This window comes from Amborella trichopoda, chromosome 4, assembly GCF_054954075.1.
Source record: "Amborella trichopoda isolate Santa Cruz 75 chromosome 4, AtrichopodaSantaCruz75HAP2 v2.0, whole genome shotgun sequence".
NCBI lineage: Eukaryota > Viridiplantae > Streptophyta > Magnoliopsida > Amborellales > Amborellaceae > Amborella > Amborella trichopoda.
In genome coordinates this window covers 44,162,173-44,177,916 of record NC_142339.1, presented here as the reverse complement: position 1 = coordinate 44,177,916, position 15,744 = coordinate 44,162,173, and the positions used below count along the sequence as shown (strand labels likewise).

At 36.6% G+C, this 15,744-nt stretch overlaps 1 protein-coding gene and 3 non-coding genes across 7 annotated transcripts; all 4 read left to right on the top strand.

Annotated features, from left to right (window-relative positions):
• Nucleotides 1-249: 249 nt before the first annotated feature.
• Nucleotides 250-15,652, top strand: LOC18435814 (uncharacterized). 4 transcript variants are annotated; one of them, XM_020668204.2, is made up of 6 exons: nucleotides 250-640; nucleotides 12,636-12,717; nucleotides 13,184-13,293; nucleotides 13,392-13,763; nucleotides 14,026-14,794; nucleotides 15,191-15,652. In XM_020668204.2, the coding sequence occupies exons 1-6, from the start codon at nucleotides 617-619 to the stop codon at nucleotides 15,280-15,282; spliced, it is 1,449 nt and encodes a 482-aa protein (XP_020523863.1). In that variant the 5' UTR covers nucleotides 250-616; the 3' UTR covers nucleotides 15,283-15,652. The 4 variants fall into 4 exon arrangements, with proteins under 4 accessions (XP_020523863.1, XP_011623989.1, XP_088721438.1 ...); XM_088865312.1 differs by lacking the exon at nucleotides 250-640 and adding an exon at nucleotides 4,498-4,637; XM_088865311.1 differs by lacking the exon at nucleotides 250-640 and adding an exon at nucleotides 11,671-11,872.
• LOC148782491 (small nucleolar RNA snoR101) lies at nucleotides 9,086-9,154 on the top strand. Its single transcript, XR_016055145.1, has one exon. It is a non-coding gene; the product is annotated as a small nucleolar RNA snoR101 (small nucleolar RNA).
• On the top strand, nucleotides 9,552-9,620 carry LOC148782490 (small nucleolar RNA snoR101). Its single transcript, XR_016055197.1, has one exon. It is a non-coding gene; the product is annotated as a small nucleolar RNA snoR101 (small nucleolar RNA).
• On the top strand, nucleotides 10,821-10,889 carry LOC148782489 (small nucleolar RNA snoR101). Its single transcript, XR_016055146.1, has one exon. It is a non-coding gene; the product is annotated as a small nucleolar RNA snoR101 (small nucleolar RNA).
• Nucleotides 15,653-15,744: the final 92 nt, after the last annotated feature.

Sequence of the window (15,744 nt, the reverse complement as noted above, 5' to 3'; positions counted from 1 at the left end):
CAAAAGTATATTATTAAAGGGGGCCGCATTCCTACATACAAGTCCAATAACTCATAAAAAACCGTGTCCTCCAACAAATAAGACAGGTTGGAACCACTTAGAAATGGACATGGAAAAACCACTTAGAAATGGACATTCCAGTCATTTAAGGAAAAGCAGGGGGTGTCAGGATGCTCATTTTCGTTAATATATGTACGTGCTCCTTGGGCTGGAGTACCTCCACCAGTAGCGTATTCTTTCTCTCTCTTCTTTGTGGATCCCGAAACCACACCCACTAAACAATGGAGGAGAGAGAAAGCTTCTTCCTCTATGCCCTTCGCTCTCTAGGGTTCACCAACCAGTTGGTATCAACTCTGCTTCATGTGAGAGAGGGAAGGTATTCCTCTGGTTAGAGATAGAGAGAAGGGAGCGTGTCATATGGGGAAGGAAGAAGAACCCCTACCGGTTTCGATCGAGGCTTCAGAGGAGAGGAATCAGTTTTGTGAACAATGCTCTTCTTCTATACTTCGGTTCTTCAGCCTTAGATGCATCCTCGCTCTGGTTCTCGGGGCCTGCATCTTTCTCTCTGCCCTCTTTTGGCTGCCACCTTTTTCTTCTCTCAAGTCTGGTTCCAGTGATGGACATGCTGATGAATTCAAAGGTGATTTCTGTTTTTTTCGCTTTGAAACTTTGATTGGTAATTTTATATCTGTTGTCTTTGTATTATTCTGTGCTTTGTAATCTGGGGTTTTGCTGGTTTTGTGCATTTCTAGTTTGGGTTGTACAGCATTTTGATTTGAGTACAGGAAAATTCGGCAAATGTTGCATGTGCTGAGTTATAATTGAGTTTCACTGTCAATTAGCATCTAGATCTGGAGAAAAATTGATGGGGTGTTTAACCTTTTGGAAGATTTGAATGTGATATTGTAACATAGTGGTCGATAATCAGTTAAGAGGGAATATCATTGAACTTTGTCAGTTGGTGGATCTTCATGTTTTGATTTTATATCGCCTTTGCATTTTTTCTGGCAAATTCTAGTCGTTGCAGAGATTGATTTTACAGTACAGATTTTCATGGAGGCACAGGCATCATATGCACAACTATAAATTGCTCAAAGCTAACAAATGTGCACCGTTGGGTTTTTGTTCATTTGGAAATTAGTTAGCTGTAGTTTATGAGTGGGTAGTGAGAAATGTAGTGGTGTTTTGAATTCTGAGTGTTAATTTCATTGCTTCTACCTATGATTGAATAGTTCACTATTGGGTATTGTTTGCTCCTCTCCGATAGTGTCTAATGGGTCATCCAAAGAGGTAATTCCAGTAGGGAATATGAAACCTATTTGTACTTTTCTGCACTGGCTGGATTCTATTTGCAAAAGGGGTAGTTTACCTGGTGCATGTTCAAATATAGCTTATCCAAGATGCTCTAGCCTGCTTTGGTTTCTGAAATTTGCTTAATGGTATTTGGCAATGCCACTATTTATATGTTTGTCACCGGCATCTTCATGCTTGACTTGGGGATTTTATATTTTGAATCATCGCGCCCTCATGAGCTGCCCATTTACTGATTTAGAATGTTTGTGGTTGTTGGCAAGGTTAGGTGTGAATCCATTCAAATACTCTAAGTACGGGTTGGAAGTTTCAAGAATGTATTATGACAATCATTTGACATGCAATAATCTATATTGAACAAATAAGTGTATTGTATGCATTTTTTCTTAGTACAATATGGAAGCATTTTTGTTTCCATTGAATGGACTTGTCTCTTTAAGAGATTATTTATAAATTGTCGCATGTGGCAGAAGTATAGCTAGATCTGCATCTTGTAATGCTTAAAAGAAGTGCTAACGTTTCTTATTAATGTTGTTTAATCAAGGGACACATCTTTGAGTCTTAGTGACCTTTGGTGGCCTTTCTTCACTCTATGAGGAATGTAGCCTTTCAAAATGTATCATTCTTGTGCATGCGCCATTTTTGGTGTTGACTTTACTTTTTATTTTTTTGAACTATGCTGATGGGGAAAGGACCTCACCAATTTTATTTACCTTGTTTGTTATGATACTAGAAATGTGCATCTAGTGCTCCTACACCTTTGTATACTTCATCTCTGAACTTCATAGATTCATATATTCCATTATGCATCAGATTGCGCTTGTCACATGATAATTTGAGTTGCAACAGTTGACCATTAGATTTTTTTTTTTGGGGAATTTTGGTCGTTGGAGTTTGTTTTCTCTATATTTCTATGTGATTATCACAATTGACACAATATCTCCAGCATTTTCTGTTCTGTTTATTCTTATTGCATCTATATCCTTGGCATGCATGATGGGCGATTTCCTTATATCTTGCTTTTAGGAATTTTAATTTTTTATTTTCTTTCTGAAATGTATGTATTATCTAAATGTATGTACTATCTATTCTTTGTTGCCAGACACACTTTATGTGGGATTCCTCATTTGCAGCACTGTTTCTATTGTAGTTATCCAATAACAAGAATAGGATCATTAATGCTTAAAGATATAAAACTATATGTGGTTGTGTAGTGCTGCATGTACAACGCTCTTTTCCATACTTTTCATTTGAGAAAATGGAGATGATGCACATACACAACACCATTTGCACCACTTTACTTGCTACCAAGAGAACCATTTTCTATCTTTTATTTCATTGCCTTCCCTTTTGACATTATTGTCTTGGCCATTGGGTGCGATCCCACTTATCAACAGTGTTTCAAAAAGCGCTAGGCCTAGGCAGCTGTGGGGGTCTAGGCCGCCCAGTGCCTTGGCGGGTGCTCAGAACTTGGGCGGCCCCGTAGAAAGAAAAAGTTAGAATTTTGATATTCTAACCATAAATGAGGAGAATTTCGATATTCTAACCACAAATATTAGAATTTGGATATTCTATCCATAATCCATATTTGATATTTCCATGAATGAGGATAAGTCGAGAAGAGAATTTTGATAGTCCATAAGACCATAATCCATATTTTCCTACAATGCTAAAACCATACAAGCATACATTGATATTCTGATACACATAAAAGTTAGATAGTAGAAACTAGAAAAAAAAGAAAATATACAGAAATTAAAAAAATATACAGTCTAGGAGATTAGGACACAATGGTCAACACTCGACACCAAGAGTCAAGCGTCTTCAACTCTTCATTCTTCAGTCATCATCATCATCATCTGAAGGACTAGGGTAAGTCTCATCATATGCAATAGATTTGAGGCCATCATCATCAGAGTCATCTCCCTTTGCAACATAACGCTCGTCCTCTTATGTTTCTTCATAATCTGCCTCTTCCTTCTCTTCTTCTATCTCCCTCTTACTATGTGCAGATGGGGCCTTAGGAGTCTTGGTTGCTCTACCCTTTTCTATCTTTTTGTGCTTCCCTGAACGCAAATATTGTATGATCTCCTCCTTGGTAGCATCATAAACATTTTTATATGGTGCAACATCCCCCTTAATATCGTAAGTTGTTTTTTGAATTGGTAAATACCCCCATTAGTATCCTTTCCACAATAATTTCATTTAATACGATTTTTGTTATTCTGATTTGGGTTATAACCATACTTCCAACTCGATCACCACTTCTAGAAGAACTTGGAGAAGATATTTCCATAGAACAAGGCTCATTTTCATCCTTTTCTGGTTCTACTAAATTCAAAAAGTGTCTAATCTCATCCCGAATACTTTAGGAACTTTTTTACAAGAAGCAACATGCCCTTTAATACCGACAATGTGTTTCTTGAATTGGTTAATACCCCCATTGGTATCTTTTTCACAAAAATTACACCTGATACAATTTTTATTGTTTGGTTGCGGGTTATGACCATACTTTCAACCCGGATCACTTCTAGCAGAACCAGAAATAGACCTATTCAAATGACAAGAATTTTGTTCTTGTTTTTGTTTTAAAGAACTCATGTATTGCTTACTCTCCTTTTTGATAGCTTCATGAACATTTTTACAAGAGGCAACATCTTCCTTAATACCGGCAAGATGTTTCTTAAATCGGTTTATGCCCCCTTTTATATCTGTTTTACAATAATTGCATCTTATGCAATTTTTGTCATTCGGATTCAGGTTATATCCATATTTACAACCCGGATACCCACTTCGACTAGATTCTGAAGAAGACAGCTCAAAATAAAACAAGCAATCTAAAAAATAAAGTTTTGCACATACTTTGATTGCTCGAACTCCAAACTTTCACCTTTGAGATGTTTTTTGGTGCTAAAATATTAAAAAACACTCTCTAATGGGATTAAAAAATCTTCAAAACTAAATGTAATCTACTTGGGTGATGTTTGTATCCATTTCCATTTTTTTTGAGAAACACTTCGATTCAATGAAAAGCACAAAATCTAGTTTTTTTTAAGGTTTCTCTCTCTCTAAAATGGGTTATTGTGGGTTTAGGTCAAATGAACCTAAAACCCACCATTAAATTTTTTTTTTCTTCCAAAAAAACCCAATAGAACTTTAAAAAAAGTCATTTCCACCCTTGTGCAGGGTGCAGGCGTTGGGCGGACGCCCAGGGACCGTCGCCTAGTTTGGCCACCTGGGCTTGGGCGATGTAGGCCTTTTGGACTGCCTAGGCGCTGGGCGGTCCGCGTATTGAAACACTACTTATCAAAGACTCCAGTGGAAAGGTTAGCTGCTCAATGTTAGTTTTGCCCTCTTTACTTTTGCTCTTAGTTGATGTTTCTAACACACTCTTGGGAAGACCTTAACAAAGTTAATAATACAGAGCCTAATTTTGCGCGACACACTGTGATACTCTACCAAACCCATGTGACATCTTGAGTTCAACTGTAAAATTAAGGATGACCTTATCCTCCTCATCCATATGTAATAATTACTAGTGTTTGTCTTTGACCTACTACATATAGATTGTGTTTGTAATTCCTACCATATTGAGGCATCTAGGTGCTTGTAGAGGCTGGGGATTATTGAGTCTTCCTACTCTTTTATTTAAATGTTGAGGAAATATTGCTTTTTGATCTACCTGAAGAAGATCTCTTGATCCATAGTCACATAGAAAGAGATATAGGAAAATTTGTATGCCAAACAATTTTCATAAAATCAATTCATTTGAATTACTTCTCTTGAATAACGAGGTTGGGAAGAAATTGTTGTCGTTTCCCTATAAGCAATGCGTTTTATTGGCACCCGACCTGAGTGCAGTGAGAAGTAAGCAAAGGTTAGCTAGGGCATCCCTTGGAAGCGACCCGCCGCAATGTTGCCCGGTGGCAATGATAAGTGGGCAAGGATTCGTGTGCCATTTTGGATAAGCACGGGTAAAGAAGCTAGTCTAAGAGAATGAGATTCGTTAAGGCGCATGAAATATAGGAACTCTAATAGATAAGAGTATGGAGTCAGTGGAGATGAAGGAGAGTTAACGTAGCTTGCCTACATGAAACTTAGTGGAAAGGGGAAAAGCTAAGAAAATTGATGGATATTAACTCTGGTATATAGGAAAGGATAACAATAGAAATGGTGTAGGTATAATAGTAAGCCAAAGATTTAAAGGATAAAGTAGTAGATGTTAAGAGAGCAGGTGATAGATTTGTATTAATTAAACCTGTATTAGGGTAGGCGATAATTAATGTAATTAGTCCTTATGCGCCACATGTAGGGCTAGATGATAGAATTAAAAGACAACTCTAGGCAGACATGGATGGGTTAGTCTAAGAAATAACAAATGGAGGGAGGACTTTTTGGGAGGGGATTTAAATGGTCATGTAGGAAAAGATAGTACAATATATAAAGGGTACATGGAGGATATGTATTTGGGGAAAGAAATGAGATGGCTGATGCTATTTTTAATTTCGCTATGGCGTATGATCTAGCAATATCAAATAGCTACTTTAAAGAGCAAGATGAAGTGATGGACATTTAAGAACTTATAAAAGTGGATCATTTAAAAGCCAGATGGGCTTCTTTCTAATTAAGAAGGTAGATAGACCATCATGTAAAGACCGTAAGGTTATCCCAGGCGAAAATTGACCATGCAGCATAAACTTATTGTTATGGATGTTTGCATAAAGAGATGGAAGATGAGTGAAGTTAATAGTTGTCCAAGAATTAGGTGGTGGAATTTAAAAAGGGAAAAAAATAAACTTATTTAGGAATAAACTGATAAAAGAAGGAAAATGGAATTCTAATGGTGAAGTGAGTTTTATGTGGAGTGAGGTAGCTCATTGTATTATAAAAGTGGAAAAATATGTTTTAAGAGAATCCAGAGGGAAAAGACATCCAGATAAGGAAACTTGGTAGTGGAGTGATGAGTTTCAAAAGGCTATTTGCGAAAAACAATCATGTCATAAAGCTTGGTGATGGAATAAACATGATTAAAACTTAGAATATATTGAATAATATAAAATTGCTAAAAGCGATGCTAAGAAAATAGTAAGTACAGCTAAGCCTAAGGCATATGATAATTTTTACAACAAATTGGGGACAAAAGGAGGTGAAAAAGATGTTTTCAAACTAGGAAAAATGAGAGAGAGAAAGTGTAGGGATTTAGACCATGTTAAATGCATTTAAGAGTGGGGTTTAGAGGGTCTTGGTGATGGATGATGAGGTCGACGAAAGGTGGATAATTTATTTTAAGAAATTGTTAAATGACGAGCAATATGAAAGCACAATGCTAGGATGAAACTTTGACATATATGAGGTCGGAGGTTGTAGATGCATTCTTAGGATCAGAAGAGAGTGATTGAGCAATGATTAAGACAGGAAACGAGTGTATAAAAAAATCAAATTGGTTTTATCCCAAGGATGTTAACAATTGAGGCTATTTTCCTATTTAGGCAATTGATTGAGAAGTTTAGAGAGAAGAAAAAAGATATCCACCTGGTCTTTATTGATTTAGAAAAAACATACGATAAGGTATCTATAGAGTTGATTTGGCGGTTATTGGAAAAGAAATGAGTCTTTTTTTTTTTTTTTGAGAATGTTCACTTGTTGGAAAAGAAAGGTGTCTCTAGAGGATATATTAATATGGTGAAGATATGTAGTTATGTACAAGAGAGCGCTAACTAATATGAGGACAAATAGTGGCGAGACAAGTAAGTTTTCAATGGCATCAGGCCTATATTAGGGGGCAACGTTGAGTCCATATCTCTTTGTTTTGGTTATGGACGAGTTAATTAGGCATTTACAAGATGACATACCGTGATATATATTATTCGTGGATGACATAGTTTTGATCGATGATACAAGAGGAGATGTTAATGCAAAGTAAGAACCATAGAGGGATGCTATGGAATTCAAAGGTTTTAAAATTTGCCAGACTAAGGCAAAATATATGGAATGCTAGTTTAGTAATAATAAGAATAGAAACGAGGTAGTGGTTAAGATTGATGACCAATAAGTACCTAAAAGAGATTATATTTGATATCTGGGGTCGATAATCCATTAGAATAGAGAGATTGAGGAAGATGTCACACATGTAATTATAGTTGAGTGGGCGAAGTGGAGATGTGCTTCTGGAGTTTTATGTGATCACTGCATACCTATTGAAACTGAAGGGGCAGTTCTATAGGATAGTTGTAATCATTGCTTTACAGAACATAATTTGGAGTGGTCAAGAAAAGACATATCATAGAGTGAATGTAACTAAGATGAGGATGTTGAGATGGATGATTGGCAAGACAAGAAAGGATAAAATTTTGAATGAGTACATCCAAGAAAACTTAGGGTTGGTTTCAATAGGTGACAAGATGAAAGAAAGTAGACTTAGGTGGGCTAGCCATGTGCAGTGTTGATCAAGAACAACACCGGTGAGGAGGGACAATTTGGTTTAAGTAAAACGCTCCAAATGGGCAAGGGGAAGGCTCAAAAGGGCATGCATAGAAGTAGTGAAAGAGATATTGTGACGTATGGTTTGACTGAGGGTATGGCCCTTGACAAAGCGGAATGGCGAAACACAATTCGCATAGCCAACCCCAGATAGTTGGGATGAGGCTCAGATGTGATGCTCAGATGTGATGAATAGAGATGGGTTATGAAAGATGTCTATTAATCAAGGAGTTATCTTTTTTTTCAAGGTTTGCCAATTTAATGTTATATATCAAGGTTTAAAAAAACGGATCGGTGACTCCAATCGGGCACACCCATACCTGTGTTGGATCAGGGGAATTGGTAGATCGGATCGAATGAATCGGTGGAATCGGTTGTTTTTGTTTCAAATTTTTTTAAAAAATAATTCAAGAAAAAACTATTCATCCTTTTTTTTCGCTTGACTCGATGAAGAATTGGTCGGAATCCGTGAAGAATTGTTGGAATCAGCGGTTTTGTGAAAGAAATTGGCGATTCTACTACTTGAAACCACTTGAATCTTGTTTTTTGGCCTAATCCGGAGCGTCCATGGCGATTCCCGATCCGGATTCCGGATTGGGTCATCGATTTTTTAAACCTTGAATATGATGTAGATCTGCTGAAGTTATTGTGAAGTCAATCCATGCAGGGTGTATGGTTGTTGAAATTCATTTTAGAAATAAAATCTGAAAAGCTTTGCAAAACTGGTGCATTTCGCTGATTGTTCAAATGTAAATACTTTATAAATGTAGATTGAATGAGAGATGACCTCATCATTTTCTGCTTAAGGGTCGTTGGACATCTTTTATTTATTTGTGTGTGTGCCTGGTTTACCTTTGATTTTGAGTGAATATTGTGAGTGGAAATTGCCACCATAGGAGGTAGTGCTTCCATTTGGATGGTATGCTTTCCCATTTATAGACAAGTAGACAGGTATAGATGTAATTTCTTGCATGTGCAATTCACTCACCCAATAATCGTTGAGAGGCTAATGTTTAGTTCATAGAAGTCAATTTTTTTCCTATTATTTTGTAATTCATTATTTCCAAGCAAACTTTATTTGGAGACTTTATCTCTACTAATTTTGAGATTCTCTATCTCTCTCCACCTTTTGTAGCTTATGGATGCATTTTTAGTTTGCTTTGGCCAGTTTGACCTTTCTGTGGGCTTTCTACTTTCTGTAGTGGGTTTTGTTTTGATAAAGATAGATTTTGGTTTTATACTTTTTTTTTATTTTTTGATTTTTGTTTTATTTATTTATTTAATTGCATATGATGGCTTACACTTGATCGCTGAACTTAAGGTAAGTTCATATGTTGACAAGGTCTTCTATTTAGCTGATGCAAATATTTTTTTTTAGTTTTTTTTTGTTCTTTTGTTCTTTCCTTGTATCAGTTTATTCCAGTTCTTCCTCTAATTGATTTTAAATATTGATAAATCTCATTTAAGCAAGTTAACATTTCTCAAAAAAAAAAAAAAAATCTCATTTAAGCAATTGGTTCATCTTATATTCTTATAAAGCCTAAATTCCTCTTTAGATTTATGTAGTTGTATTATCTATCTGTTTGACCATCATTTGATGCTTTAATTTTCCTCCTATGGATTCTTTTATGTTTTAAAACTTGGGTACACTGTTTTTACTGCTGTTTTTAAAATCGATGATTCTGCAAAAATTTTAATTGGGTTTTGCTTTATGAACATTCTTAGGAATGTTCTTGATTTGTTTCTAAACTGCATATGATGGCTTACACTTGATCTCTGAACTTGAGGTAAGTTCATGTGTTGACAAGTTCTTCCAATATACTGATGCAAAGATTCCCCCCCACCCCCTATTTCCTTGTTTTGGTTTGAGGAAATTTTATTTCTATTCATTGGGTTTATATATTGTGGAAAATTGTTTCTTGGGTAAATATGTTGGTGGAAACTTACTTAAGTGATATCTCTATTTTATAAAATTTCTGAAGTTTTATTTGTGTAAATCCCACTCTGAATTAAGGAATCTGTAGAGCTCAACTTTTTATAAGTTTGTAATTCATTTCTCTCTATTTTCCCTTTTTTTTTTTCTTCTTCTTCTTTTTATTGTTGTTATTATTATTATTGTTGTTGTTGTTATTGTTGTTGTTGTTGTTGTTGTTGTTGTTGTTGTTGTTGTTGTTGTTGTTGTTATTATTATAGTTATTTAATTGATGGACATGTTGTTTGACATGCTGTTTATTATTTCTGTCTTGTTACCACATTTGATGCTAGAAAATTTTGGGTTAGTCTGTCATGAATACGATGCCGTTATGTAGTTTATTTTATGTTCACTGCAATGAATTGGTCTTCCTTCCCCACTTGTTTCTCTACACTCTTCCTCATCTACTTCTTACATACATATCTCTCACATTTTTCCTCTCCATGCCATCTCTCTCTCACTATGCGACTTGTACAAGGCATGAGATGTATGTGTGACTATGATGGCATTAGGATCTCAAAGTGAGAAAGTTTACTTACAGACTAGAGACAAAGATTTTGGCATACCTTTTTCTGTTTGTTATTTGCTTATTACTCTGTTTTTCCTCTTCATCTTGTGTCTTCTCTAATCTTTCTTTCTTAAGATTGAAAACGCATGCTCGCATGCCTTGATTTTGTGTTAAATCATCTTGATCCCAATTTATTCCAGTTCTTCCTCTAATTGATTTTGCATATTGATAAATCTCATTTAAGCAATTGGTTCATCTTATATTCTTATAAAGCCTAAATTCCTCTTTCGATTTATGTAGTTATATTATCCGTTTGTGTTCCTCTTTCGATTTATGTAGTTCTATTATCTGTCTGTTTGACCATGATATTTATAAAGTCAAGTCTTTAGTTCATTTGATGCTTTAATTTTCGTCCTATGGATTATTTTATGTTTTTAAATGCTGGGTACACTGTTTTAAAATAGTTGATTCTGCAAAATTTTTAATTGGGTTTTTCTCTATGAACATTCTTAAGGAATGAACTTGGTTTGTTTTTAAATTGCATATGATGGCTTGCACTTGATCTCTGAACTTGCGGTAAGTTCATGTGTGGACAAGTTCTTCCACTATGCTGTTGCAAAGATCTCCCCCCCTCCCCCCCACCCCTCTTTCCTCATTTCTTGGGTTTGTGGAAATTTTATTTCTATTCATTGGGTCTGTATATTGTGGAAAATTGGTTTTTGGTTGAATATATTGGTGGAAACTTAAGTGATATCTCTATTTAATAAACTTTCTGAAGTTTTATTTGTGCAAATCCCACTCTGAATTAGTTAATCGGTACAGCTGCTTATAAGTTTGTAATTCATTTCTATTCTATTTTCCCTCCACCCCTCCCCCCTCTTTCCTCATTTTGGTTTATGGAAATTTTATTTCTATTCGTTGGGTTTATATATTGTGGAAAACTGTTTTTTGGGTGAATATATTGGTGGAAACTTACCTAAGTGATATTTCTATTTTATAAAATTTCTGAAGTTTTATTTGCCCAAATCCCACTCTGAATTAATGAATCAGTACAGCTCAACTGTTTGTAATTCGTTTCTATTCTGTTTTCCCTTTTTCTTCTTCTTCTTTTTATTGTTGTTATTATTATTATTATTATTATTATTATTATTATGATTATTATTGTTATTTAATCAATGGTCATGTTGTTTGACATGCTGTTTATTATTGCTGTCTTGTTACCACATTTGATGCTAGAAAAGTTTTTTATTAGTTTTTCATGAATACGATGTCATTATGTAGGTTATTTTATGTTCACTGCAATGAATTGGTCTTATGTCCTCGCCTGTTTCTCCACACTCTTCCCCATCTCTACTTCTTACTTACATATCCTGTTTCTCCACACTCTTCCCCATCTACTTCTTACTTACATATCACTAATTTTTATCCTCTTCATGCCACCTATTTCTTTCACTATGCAACTTGTAAATGGCATGAGATGAATGTGTGACTATGTTTTTTATTTGTATCAGTCTCCCAGGGTTGGGAGAAGCTCAACCTGGAACTTATATCCTTCAAAGGCCAACCGTATAATTGGTGATTTAGTCCCACCATTCTTCTCGGTACTTTGTCTTCAATAAACCAATTAATCCAACACAATTTGTAGTAGAACACTGAGATCTCTAGCTCAATCGTGATTTCTTTTTCAAGTTCCTCATAAAACTCAGGAAGATTGACTTGAATACCAAGATCATGTGGACTCTCTTTAGATCGTGGTTCTTGCATTACAATATAATCATCATATTCAGGATTGGCACCCCTAATTACTCGTGGGCTTCGATTCATCTCTACGACGATATCTGTTGTCGAAATCTTCATGGTTGCGAGCACCCTCTACTCGAATAATAGTCTTCTCCAACTGTTGCAACCTCTATTTAATTTTGCAGTTTAATTTCGCTTATGTCTCCTCAAATACCCTCCATGGCTGTGTTCGTGCTCTCCTTAATTTGTTGACCCACAAACTCCATTATTTGCGGCAATATATCCTCGATTGTAAGAGTGAATTTTGCAACATTGTGATTGATAGATCTTACTTGCGTTGATACCAACTGATGCAGGAAGAAAATAATAACCAGAATAATAAAAATAAAAAATAAAAAGGGTTGACAGATCATACCCTCTCTCTGGGTCTTCAAGGGAGTCCATCCTAAAGATCTTTTCACAAGACCCAAATTCTTTATTCAACTCCCAAAATAAAGGATTCTAATGCGCACCATCGAGTATCCCATAATTAAAAAAACTCCTAACGATAAAATACAGTAAGAAAAAACCCTAACCACAAAATAAAAAAAAAATAAAAATAATCAATTTTTTTATTTGCATCAGTTTTGCAGTTGTCAACATCTTAGCCTTTCAAGCCCAACTTGTCAATCCAGAATCCAGGGGGAGCGGTTGATCTTTCTGTCGTGTAAGTTTTTAAATTTCTAAATGCGATGCTGTTGTGCTGTGAATATCTTATTTGTAATAGGAGATTCATGTCATGCTCATGAATGCAAGTGGAGATGTATGTGACCAAATTTCAGTAGTATTTGCCAGTTTATCTGTGTCTAATTCTCTTTGGAGTTAGACCTTCACTAAAGCTATGGAGATTTAGATGTTTCTTATAATGGGTTTCCTTTAAAACACAAAATTTGAAACCAGATGTGCATTCTTAGTTTAACTTCAACAGGGTTATTCTCTTCTTGTGCAATGGGTTCGTAGCTCTTAATCATGTACTTCAATAATCACTTACTGTCTCTTGTTCCTTGCCTAGGTCTTACTGTATGTTGGTGAAATAACACGTGATTATATGTTCGTAAACTTCCAGCTGCATACCATATCATAACCGTGGTTTTTTTTTTGATATATATTAACTCTGCAACTTTCTCTCTCAGCTATAGTGCAAGCCAGCTTCAGACTCGAGAAGCCAATGTCTTTGTTATCTTCTCACACCCAAAGACTTGAGTATGACATCATGGATGAAATAGGAGTTCCAAACACAAAGGTGACATTGAAGAATTTTCCATTATTTCTAAGCACATTTCAAAATCCTTTTCCTTAAAAATTTCTCTGACCAAACATGTAAATTCCCCTTGTGAACAGGTATCTATCATATCAATGGAGCCTCTAGGGAAATCAAATGGGACTAAAGTGGTTTTTGGAGTAATTCCTGACTCAAGTAACTTATCCATCTCGGCTGTTGACCTAAGTTTGCTTCGGGAATCGATGATACAATTGGTCCTGCAGCAGTTGAACCTTTCGTTGACTCAATCAGTATTTGGGAAGCCATCATCCTTTGCAGTCTTGAAATTTCCAGGAGGAATCACTGTGGGCCCTCCCCAGACTGCCTCCCTCTGGTCCAGAGCTCAAATCCTCTTCAACTTCACCTTGAATAACTCCGTTTCTCAGATACAACAGAACTTTGACCAGCTTAACGGCCAGTTGAAGTATGGGTTGCATCTCATGCCTTACGAGGTAACAAAGTTTCGAAGCTTTTCTTGGAATTCTGATCTTGGTTCTTATTGTCTCCGAAGTTTCTCTCTCCTTTAATTGATTTAGTTGTACTTTTTGTATTTTTTTCTTTCATTTGAATGGAATTTGCTTACCAATATAAATCTCTCCCTCTCATTTTTCTCTGTATTCCTTTCATTTCTTTAGTTGTACATTTTTCCTTCTATTTGAATGAAATTTGCTTACCAATTTAAATCTCTCTCTCTCTCTCTGCATGTGTGTACAGAATGTTTACGTTCAGGTGACCAACTTAAATGGGTCGACACTGGCTCCTCCAGTTGTGGTGCAAACGACTGTCTTGTCGAAATTTGAGGGCCATTTACGACTGCCAAGGCTAAAGCAGTTGGCAGAGATGATCACTGGCTCTTCCGGCAAGAACCTTGGCCTTGATAACACCGTGTTTGGCAAAGTAAAGCAAATTGAGCTCTCATCATTTTTAAAGCATACACTCAATGCACCTCAGTCCTCTCCCTCTCCCTCTCCCTCTCCCTCTGCTCTTTCCCCATTCCCCTCTCCATCTTCTTTGCCCCCTTGTCATCGAGCGTTTTCTCCCTCTTATCCTCTTCCTCCCTCTCCAGACAACACTCACCAAAGCTCGGGTCCTTCCTCATCTCTCGTTACCCCTCCTCCTTATGAGGATTATGCACCATATCCACAAGATGTGGTTCCTACCCTTGCCCCATATTATCCAGATTCCCCTTTGCCTGTGGTTGAACCATCTTTTGGCCCAACACCCCCAGCTTATTCAGATCCACCAACGCCTTCACCAGCTGCTTCATGTGTTCATTCGAGAGCTTCATTTGTACCATTGCCCTCTGTTCCTTTGGATGGTTCGCCACAGGCTGCTGTGCCTTCAGAAGACCAACGACTTGGTCCTGCTCCAATGTTACACCGCAAGATATCTCCCTCACCTATGGCCCCCAAAATCGGGCATGATGAAGAAGCCTCAAAGCCTCCAAGCTCAGTTGCCTCAATTTCACCTTCACCATCTAGTTGTGAGTTACTAGCCCAGCCTTGTGTGTGTGTGTGCACATGTATATTGGTTCATTTTCCTTCATTCAAAGATGTTTCAGAACAAGGAAAAGTGTAATATAATCCGTACTGTTGGTCAACATACCCTGTTGGGGTCATTGGCTGTTTGATAATGGCGTGGGGATGGAGAGGGGGACCATAAGGACAGGATGTGACACCAACGACGGTCCCACTCTCTCATCATCACTGTTTATCGTACTATTGGATGGTGATAACCCTAAGGGATTATGTTTGTCCACAGTCAATTAGATGATGATATACTTTTTCCAAAATGATGTTTTTCTTGCACCTCTTTATGGGATTTCAGGATATGCTGAAAAAAAATTGACGGTTCTCTTTCACATGCGTGTGGCTTTCAGCTTATATTGCAGGTGGGCGTATTTCTGAGGTCTCTCTAACAGGCCTGCTAGGAGGGTTGCTACTTCATCAAATATTAGTAGTAGGTATTTGATGAGGATACTTGAAGGAAGACTCGAGCGTCCACCTTCCCGAAACTCATATTTTGCCCCATGTTGGCCACATTTTGTTCCAATACTGCACTGGTCATGAGATTCAAATAACAGATTTTACGCCTCTTCCTTTGGGTAGAGATGTTTTGGAGCATCCTTCATCCGTGTCGAGCATAGAGGTGAACGGAGGAGGAAAGGGCATTAGAGAAACGATGAAAGAAAGCAAAAAAAAAGCAATTGTATATACAAAAGGTGTTTTTTTGGGCAATGTCACGAAGGTGGCAGGCCTGTTTTTAACGTATATTGATAAATGTAGAATAACTCTCCAAAAAATTAAACATCAATTTTTTGCCTACGAGCATATGTGGCTAATGCTGGCTTCTTACACATTTTTATTCTAGAGTTTGGGATGGCTTCCGTTGCAGTAAAGAGTAAACACCCTTGATTTGTATGTATTTCAATGA

Bases quoted from the DNA above. Each gene is read 5' to 3' on its own strand.
- LOC18435814 (XM_011625687.2), top strand. From the start codon at position 418: ATGGGGAAGGAAGAAGAACCCCTACCGGTTTCGATCGAGGCTTCAGAG. The intron at 13,764-14,025 runs GTAACAAAGTTT...ATGTGTGTACAG, and splicing joins TGCATCTCATGCCTTACGAG to AATGTTTACGTTCAGGTGAC. The intron at 14,795-15,190 runs GTGAGTTACTAG...TGTGGCTTTCAG, and splicing joins TTCACCTTCACCATCTAGTT to CTTATATTGCAGGTGGGCGT.